Genomic DNA, 9,476 nt, shown 5'->3' with positions numbered 1-9,476 from the left:
AGGCTAGGAAGATCAGCTGACTACTGCGAGCCTCTGTCAGGATTACCGTAGTGACGGGTGCAAAAGCGCCAAACCAAATTTAACGAACTTTGCTGTTGCGCAAGGTGAGGTAATTACGCACGCTCGAAAATGCAGGTTACGGTAACCAAACAAAACTCTAAACCTCTCCAGAGACATTACAACTGGATAAACAAAATCAATATTAACTCAATGGTGTTATAAATATGTGTCTTTATTGAACATCAAGCAAGTTTCGTAACACAAGTCTCTGTTCCTCAAAAGAAGGCTTCGTTTAAAAGTTCGATGCACAAAAGGGGAAGTATTGACCAAAACCTACACAGAGCACCCCGAAAAAGAAAAAAAACATAAATAAATTTATATTCTACTTAACTGCTCAAACAGATGACACCCATGGTCTTAAAAAAGCAACATATTCAAAAAAGTATACAAAAATTAAAACAGTTGAAAATTTAGTCATTGCAAAAACATTTTATGAAGTGTTATACATGACAAAAAATGGGCAACGTAAAAAGCAACACTTTAGACAAAATATGTCCACAATGTATAGACAGAATTATATGTCCTCAATGTACACAACTCTACAGTTTTCAAAATGTGAGTAAGAATTCCCTTTGCTGACCTATGAGCATGGGAGCCCATAGAAATGATGGTTGACCTTGTCTCCAGGTATGCTCAAGGCTGGTTGATCTGGCCCATGAAGAGAATAGTACCTGAAGAGAGACAATTGTCTTTGTCAAATTCTTTCTCATCCATGTCATCATACCAATATTAATGATGCAAGCTGAATTGTTCACTATTTGAACACTAAGGAAGCCTTGTCCCAAGTAACAAATATTTAAGTGAAATATACTAATTAGGGGCACAGCAGACATACCTGTTGGATGGTGTCGAATGAGGAAGAGGAAAGGTCTGTCCACAATAACCCATGGTGGAGAAGATCTTGCCAGCAAAATTGCAGCTACAAAACAAAAAAGGCAAAAAACTTTAGCATACCAGAATACTTTGTGTACATAACATATAGAAACATCAATACAATTTAAACCTTGACATTTCTCCACTTATGTTTATTTTTTAACTCCAACACTTGGCACACCACTTCCATTTTTGGCTACAAAATATTGGTATAAGACAAGTCTCACTGAACAAGAACTCACTCGTGGCAGCTGCTGCTTTCGTGCCATCCTCATTCACTTCAATTTTAGCTTTCTGGAATGCCTTGGATACATGCACGGGTTCAGCACCTGAGAAAACAAGATTTAATAACTAGTTATTAATCCTTAGGTCATAAGGATCTTGCACCACATGGTGGCGCTAGAGCACTTAGGAGTGCTCTAATTCTACCAGTGGGTAAGCAGAAGGTGCTGGAAAGGGAAACTACCAGCAATGATTCAGCTTTTCACACTAAACAGCAAGGCAAAGTTCCCAGTTATCGATGACCTCATGGCAGTAAACAACCAAAAAAGCCATTCGTATTTTCAAGGTGTGGTTGAATCCAAACTAGACGACCATGAGAACTAGACAATCTCGTGCAATGTTTGATTTATCTCTGTACTACCACTCACTCAGGTATCTGAAGTCAGCTTTGGCCTCACTGAACATGTCTGAAATCCCAAGCACCGATAGGGGGTCTTCCAAGTCAACCTTTGCTTCGGCAGTAAATCTACACAAAAAAACCCCAAAAAACAAACATGCATTTTTAACATTTGTCCCAAAAAACAAAAAAAAAAGTGACGGGATTTTTTATCACTTCTGCGGCTAATTGGTTATCTGTGTTGAAACGCCTTACAAAGAAATAAAATAAAGAGTACGATGGTGGACACAATATTGTCACTTGTGCCCCATTTTCAATAGAAATTTCACTTTATTCATGCTCAACATAAAAAAAAAACAAACAGGAACCTTTCACATTACTTTGTATTACACGATTACAACATGATTTAATGGTGCATCAAATGGCAACAAACGTGTCTGGTCCTGATCATAGGAGTCATTTCCTGTTTACTACATAGGTGTGTGAGCGTCTTACTTGGGGATAAGCAGCCGAACTTTCCTCTCATGCATCAGCTTGAACCAGCTCTGCACCGTGGCAGTGCTGATGTGTGGGATGAGCTCAGAAAGAGATGTGTCCTCTTCAGAGGGCAGAACGATCAGCATGCTGACAGTGTTGCCATGATAAGGCAGCTCAATCACCTTGTATTTCAGCCCCTGAGGGGTGCTGGCCACACCTGGGAAAAGGGGAGAGGTTCAGGATCAAGGGTGTTAAAAGGTCAAGAGGAGCCTTTACATAAAAGTTGGTGTCCTAATAAATGAATCAAACGGCTATGAAATAGATTTGTTCACCCAGCCAATCTACAATATTCTCCATAAAATGAACGTCTTAGAAATTACAGAAAGTTGAATCAGTTCATCTGATCTCATCTGACATGTTTATTGAGAGATACGTTTCATCAATCTAAGTGACTTTTTCAGTCTCAACTGACTGCAGGTATCCCCACCCTTATAATTTAGTTTTGCTCTAAAATGACTTACAGCTCCAAATAACAGTCATCACTGTGCCTTTGTGTTCTTAAGGAAGCAAAAAAAGTTTTGAAATAATTAATAACTTCCTTCATCAGTGTGGTATTTAGCTACCAAATGTAGCTGCTAAATATGCAATACACCTTTGGGTCTAGCAGTTAGGGATAGCAGTTCTCATCCAAGTCCATACCATTGAATCCACTTATTAAAGTCATATTTTTGAATGGCCACACATTTTTTGGTATTTTACACCTTTATTGGATAGCGACAGTGGAGGCAGACAGGAAAAGGGGACGAGGGAGAGAGAGAGAGGGGTATTACATGCAACAAAGTCCACCAGCTGGATTCCAACCAGTGACGTTGCGACCATATGGTATGTGCAGTAACCATTTGGCTACGGAGGTGCCCCAGGACCACACATTTTTGAACAGTCAAACAGAAGCGTACACACACACATGCGCGTATATATCAGTCTAATAGCCATCTAACAGAGAAAATAACAGGGCTTTGCCTTCCCACAGTTTATCATGGTCTTGGAACAACTGTGCAAGTAACCATCACACCCCTTGCCACATAGTCATCGACCCTAAAAATAGAAGACCAACTGGTATATCACCTCATTTCACAGTGGACTGAATATATGCAAGTGATGTGACATGTCTAAGCCATTGTCACTTAACGGTTCAAGAAATAATGATTTCAGAATCATAAATCAGTTCAACAAAAAAAAATTTCCCCCCCGATTTCAGTTTTATCACACAATGTTTAATCCTTCTAGGGTCAAAAAGTAGTTGCGAATGAAACTTGTTTTATTTTAGCATGTATGGACTCCAAATTGACTGTGAAGATTTTTCTGTTATTTTCTCCCCAGTTGTATCCAGCCAATTACCCCACTTTTCCGAGCCATCCCGATCTCTGCTCCATCCCCTCTGCAGATCCGGGAAGGGCTGCAGACTACCACATGCCTCCTCCGATACATGTGGAGTCGCCAGCCACTTCTTTTCAGCTGACAGTGAGGAGTTTCGCCGGGGGGGGGGGGGGGGGGGGGGGCATAGCGCATGGGAGGATCACGCTATTCCCCCCAGTTCCCCCTCCCCCCTGAACAGGTGCCCCGACCGACCAGAGGAGGCGCTAGTGCAGCGACCAGGGCACATACCCATATCCGGCTTCCCACCCGCAGACATGGCAAATTGCGTCTGTAGGGATGCCCCACCAAGCTGGAGGTAACATGGGGATTTGAACCAGCGATCCCCGTGTTGGTAGGCAATGGAATAGACTGCTACACTACCCAGACACCCAGATTTTTCTCTGTTATTAGCCCACATTTTTTGGCACATGTTCTGCATTATAAAAAGGCAAAAAAACACACTATTTTTATACCTATGGACGATTTAAATGAAATAAAAAGAATAGAATTAGCTCATTCAATGTAATAGCAGTCCTAAATTGCTCAGGATCTCACATCAGAATGGAAAAGAGCTAGGAGCCCTTTGATTACCACTCACCCATTTTGTAGACTGACAGCTGGGACATCATGGGGACTTTGTACGCATTCCCATCGCCACTCTTAAAGGTCCTCATCTTGGTGTTCTCAGGCTGGAAGCGGGACTTCCACAGGCCTTTGAAGTAGATGGAATTGACAGCTACGAGACGGGTCAAAGCTGGGTCCAGCATGTCCGCATTCAATAGGCTTGGGATGTGACCTCAATAGATATACAAAAAAAAGGGACAAACCTTAGGACAAGGTTTGATTGAACTCCATCTCTTTCGTCTTTACTTGAAGAAATCAACAGAGTAAGTAAAGTTGCATCATGACCAACAAGGGGGTGTGCGTCTTTGTTGAACAAATGTCCAGTCTATTCTGTATTCCTACAGGGTCAGCACCCAGTTCGAAGTATAGCATCTGATTATAAAGTGAATTTGTGTTTTAGTGTTTCATCTTCACTGTATGTAAAGCCTACCTTGAAATTTAAATGCGATTTAGAAAAAAAAAGAGCCAACTACTGTATAGGAAATCACTCCTACCTTTAGTCTTATTGCTGACCCAGTCATTGATTTCATTTGCTGCCTTATGGGGATTGCTGAAGTCCAGGTTCCTGCTCTCACAAAGGAAGTTGGCTTTGTTGGTGGTTACGAAGGTCTGCTCCATAGGGAAGCCTTCCTGACTGAAGATGGCATTGGCAATGGTCACAACGTCATGGTTGGACTTGGCTGTCAGGCTCTTGTGTAGCTTCTTCAACATCTTGTAAGGGCCTGGTCAAAACAAGCAATGTTTGATCCATTTCTTTCAGGTAGAGGTTGCAGAAGACATACAAGCTCACTCATAGGCAAAGTTTGAGCTCAGCTCAGGTTGAAAGCTAGTTTTGGAATTTTGCAGATTTTGTGTGTCTGGACAGACAAAAGTAGTGTTTCACAGAATGTCTTCATTGCCACAAAGATCTACATTCAACGTTTGATAGCTCAAGCATTGGTTAGAAAAAGAAGAGTAAGATACATTGTGGTGTTTTGGAGAAGAAAAAAAAACAGCGATAAGGGAATGCATCTCTAATTGTGGCCATGCATCCCGTCTGTATGGAATAAATTGTTTTATCAGATTTTGCGAGTAATCCAAGCTAGAGAATAGCATTTGAAATCATAACATAGCAATATCTAATTTTCTCGTTCATGGTCTTATCTGCTTATGTCAGTCATACAGAGGCATCAAAGTTCAACTGAGACCGATTAACAATCAGTGAAAATCTACTTGTAGCAGCTTTAAGTAGAAACACAACAACTCTTGAAAAATGGGTCCTTACCATTTTTCTTGTAGCGTAGAGCAGCAATCATTTGCCTCAGTGTTTCTCCATGGGCTCCTGGTAGCAGCATGCCCAGGATGGAAGCCACTCCATGGGGGGAAAGCGCTACATTTTCCTTGGGCTTGGAGCGAGCGACTTGCTGGAACACCTGCAGGCCCAGATCAGAGCCCCGTTCGCCATAGGAAGGAGGCTGGGATAGTACACTCTTGTGGCCATACAGACTCACCAAAATATACAGGCAAAATAAGGAGAGGTGCCTCATGTTGACTACCACAGCACCTGATTGGGAACAAATGGAAGAAATTCAGGTTTCTTGGGTTAATAATAGCAGTCCTTAGTTTCTTGTGCCTTGTGATTCTTTAGTCCCTTCTACAAAGTGAACAAACCTCTACTCTCCCTCTAAACCAGATTGATACAAGGCAAGGACAATGTGCTTTACTTAAAATGTGTTACTCTCCACTGGGCAACTTTTAATTTTGGCTTTTTAATATAATACCTTCCAAAAAAAGATCACCACTGCAGATGCTTGGAGATACCGTTGGGGATTAATTGTATCAAGAGTCATTCCTTAAAGTACTTCAGTGAAAGTGAGGAAGTGTGGTTTCAGGAACGACAATAACTGCACGTTTCACTCTCAAATCCGTCCATCCATCAATTACCCGAACCGCTTATCCTGCTCTCAGGGTCATGGGGATGCTGGAGCCTATCCCAGCATTCATTGGGTGCCAGGCAGGGAGACACCCTGGACAGGCCACCAGTCCATCACAGGGCTGAAACACACACATTCACACCTAGGGAAAATTTTGGTATGGCTGATTCACCTGACCTACATGTCATTGGACTGTGGGAGGAAACCGGCGCACCCGGAGGAAACCCACGCAGACATTTGGGAGAACATGCAAACGCCACACAGAGGAAGACCCGGGACGACCCCCAAGGTTGGACTACCCCAGGGCTTGAACCCAGAACCTTCTTGCTGTGAGGCGACCGCACTAACCACCGTGCCACCCCTCACTCTCAAATCCATCTATCAAAATCTGATCAACACGCACGTGTTAGTCTAGGAATAGAAAACGATGAGTATGTCTAGACAGGGTCTTGACATTTTACCAGGAAACTTGTATGAGTTCACGTAACTGAAAATGACCAATTATCATCCATCCATCCATTATCCAAACCACTTATCCTGCTCTCAGGGATGCTGGAGCCTATCCCAGCAGTCATTGGGTGGCAGACGGAGACACCCTGGACAGGCCCGCCAGGCCACCACAGGGCTGACACACACACACACACACACACACACACACACCTAGGGACAATTTAGTATGGCCGATTCACCTGACCTGCATGTCTTCGGACTGTGGGAAGAAACCGGAGCACCCGGAGGAAACCCACACAGACACAGGGAGAACCTGCAAACTCCACACTGAGGATCACCCGGGACGACCCCCAAGGTTGGACTACCCCAGGGCTGGAACCCAGGACCTTCTTGCTATAAGGCGACCGCGCTAACCACTGTGCCACCGACCAGTTATCATTGAAATTAATTTCGGCCATTTTATTTTTTAGTTCACTACATGACAAGTATCTAGCATGGAAAAACAGTGGACTGAAATTACAAAATGCCAATTCCACGACAGCATGAATCATAACATGATTCATCATGGCCAACCATAATCACCATTGCCTGATATCAGACAGAACTGTCTACTGCCACATCCCATTTCCATCTTCAGTCTGACGTTATTGCCTCCACACTCTAACCGATTTCCATGGGGGGGGGGCGATTTTCCCTAACTAATCACGAGACCAAAGTAAAAACAAACTATGATGTCGGGTGATATTGAGAAAACAAGGCGTCTAAGTAAAATAAATTCGTGTTGGTCATTGTAGTGTTAATCAAGGGGGTTATATTAAATTCAAGAATATTATTCTGGGGCCCAAACGGTTAGGGGACAGCCCATTACGTGAACATCGTTAGTACTGCCCGTGGCACTCATTGGCTAATCACCTTTTCAACCGAGAAACCGCTGTTTCATGCCTGATGTCAGACCACCGGAATCAGACAACTCGGGGGAGTGGGCAGACCCAGGCAACAATTAGCGCCTTCTCATCTTCCTTATAGCTGAGACACCCCCATGCCCCTAGACCAAGGGTGGGCAATCTTACCCAGAAAGGGCCAGTGTGGGTGAAGGCTTTTGTTCCAACCAAGCAGTTACACACCTGTGTCTCCTAATCAAGTTCCTCAGCAAAAACTCTACTGATTGATTAGTGGGATCTGGTGTGTAACTGCTTGGTTGGAACAAAAACCTGCACCCACACTGGCCCTTTCTGGGTAAGATTGCCCACCCCTGGAATAAACGATATCAGGCCATGTTTATGGCTAGGCAACGTTTGGGCTGACTAACTCTTACTCACTGTGGCCTAAATGTGAATAAGATAAATTGGCATTCTGGAAAAGTATGACAAACCTTATAGGTGTGTTAAATGAAACTTGCCCCTACCACAATTTTCACTACAGACTGAATTAAGCATTTCTAACTAAGTTTTTTTTAATTAGCTTGCACTCGTTCAGTTGTTCTGAATCAACATGGTCTCTTGAGCACGCTGTTAATATCTCGGACTATTGTCCGTACTGGTAGTTTGATCTATTAATCCAGTGGTCACCAACCCTGCTCCAGGAGAACTACCATACTGCCGGTTTTCACGCCAACCCTAATTCAACACACCTGAGTCTACTAATGCCCTACTTACCAAGGCCTCGATTAACTGAATCAGATGTGTTAAATTAGGGTTGGAGTGAAAACCACCAGGACGGTAGCTCTCCAGGAGTAGGGTTGGCACGAAACGGGCCACCGAACTTTGCAATCTCTTCTAAACATGTCTTAAGTGAAAGTCCAAGAAAGTAGAACGACAGAGTCAAATCTATAAGAACATCCTCACATGAAAAGTTCATCAGCCTCTCTCTTTATCTGGAAAAGCAGGCTAACCAGTCAGGTCACACGCCGTTCTTAAGGTTGTAAATCACATCCTTTGATGGGGGGGGGGGGGGGACTCCCAACATATGGAAATAACTTTCATTTTCGATAATATACTCCATGGGAGCACCTGGCCCCACCTGTCAGGACCGCATGTCATAGAATTGTCTTACCATTTTATTGGAGCGCACCATACATTTTGATAGCAATTCAAAAAAATTAGACGAAACAGACTGCGGTGCATTTAGGGGAAGAAAAAAACAACAACCTGAGATGCTGGTCCGTGTACTTCCTCAAACTTGAGAGAAAGACGAGATGCTGGGATTAAAGCGCCGCGCTTACCTCCGTCAAACGCGCTGCTTGGACCAGGAGAGAAACGTCAGCACAGCCGCGGCTCAAAGCGTCTTCTGAAGCCTTTCGGTTCGCCAAGACAAGAGATGCCTTTATCCCGGTCACCGTGTGGGATCGTCCCTGTCGTCGCTGTTGTTTCGTAGAAGGGGGTTTGGGGGGGGGGTGAAATAATAGTTGGACTCCGCCCTCTCCGCAGCGCCGCGCACGAGGTGACAAACTTGTTGCGCGTTGATCCCAGCAAACAGGAAGTGACTGACTCCTTAAACACGGGACTTATTTGGAAAGGACGTGAGAGCGCGTAAGAGCAGTTGTTTTTTTTTATGTATGAAAATGGAAAATCACTGAGGGCACGGTAAAGGTCACCCGGCTTCATACACACGTGTTATGTGAATACAACACTTATATGGTTAAGCGACAGCGGTCTTGTTTTACTGCGAGCCGAGGAGTCTTCCAGTCATAGTGTAGACCTCCTCCTGCCATATGCTTTCCCAGGGGAAGCAGCTTTGGACTTGGGACCCAAAGGCACAAGCAGGTTATGAGACAGTGGACCTCTGGGTAGGTTACACTCAATTAATCAATTTAAGCAAACAGCGCACAATTCACCTGCACTTCGACAGGATTTACACCAGGTACACTCAATTATAGCCAAGGGCACATTAACAAAATACACATCTTTCAGCTGCAAGTGTTACATCAGTTAAGGCCAACCTTAATATTAACAAGCACAGACGAAATAAACCCGTGGCAGCAAGCTGCTATTGACACAAATAACAGAGTCCTTCAACTTCGGAGGAAGAAATGAAAAGTTAATAAC

The 9,476-nt window shown here is 43.7% G+C and overlaps 1 protein-coding gene across 2 annotated transcripts; it reads right to left on the bottom strand.

Annotated features, from left to right (window-relative positions):
- Window positions 1–214: 214 nt before the first annotated feature.
- On the bottom strand, window positions 215–8,813 carry serpine2 (serpin peptidase inhibitor, clade E (nexin, plasminogen activator inhibitor type 1), member 2). Of its 2 annotated transcripts, none has more exons than XM_056283158.1 (9): window positions 8,580–8,813; window positions 5,334–5,612; window positions 4,564–4,791; window positions 4,044–4,241; window positions 2,048–2,246; window positions 1,584–1,681; window positions 1,176–1,262; window positions 896–979; window positions 215–731 (listed from the first exon to the last, which is right to left on the bottom strand). In XM_056283158.1, the coding sequence occupies exons 2-9, from the start codon at window positions 5,593–5,595 to the stop codon at window positions 694–696; spliced, it is 1,194 nt and encodes a 397-aa protein (XP_056139133.1). In that variant the 5' UTR covers window positions 5,596–5,612; window positions 8,580–8,813; the 3' UTR covers window positions 215–693. The 2 variants fall into 2 exon arrangements, with proteins under 2 accessions (XP_056139133.1, XP_056139132.1); XM_056283157.1 differs by having other exon boundaries at window positions 8,654–8,812.
- Window positions 8,814–9,476: the final 663 nt, after the last annotated feature.

The sequence above is a fragment of the Lampris incognitus genome, chromosome 7, assembly GCF_029633865.1.
Source record: "Lampris incognitus isolate fLamInc1 chromosome 7, fLamInc1.hap2, whole genome shotgun sequence".
Taxonomy (NCBI): domain Eukaryota; kingdom Metazoa; phylum Chordata; class Actinopteri; order Lampriformes; family Lampridae; genus Lampris; species Lampris incognitus.
This window is presented reverse-complemented; position numbering and strand designations above follow the sequence as displayed.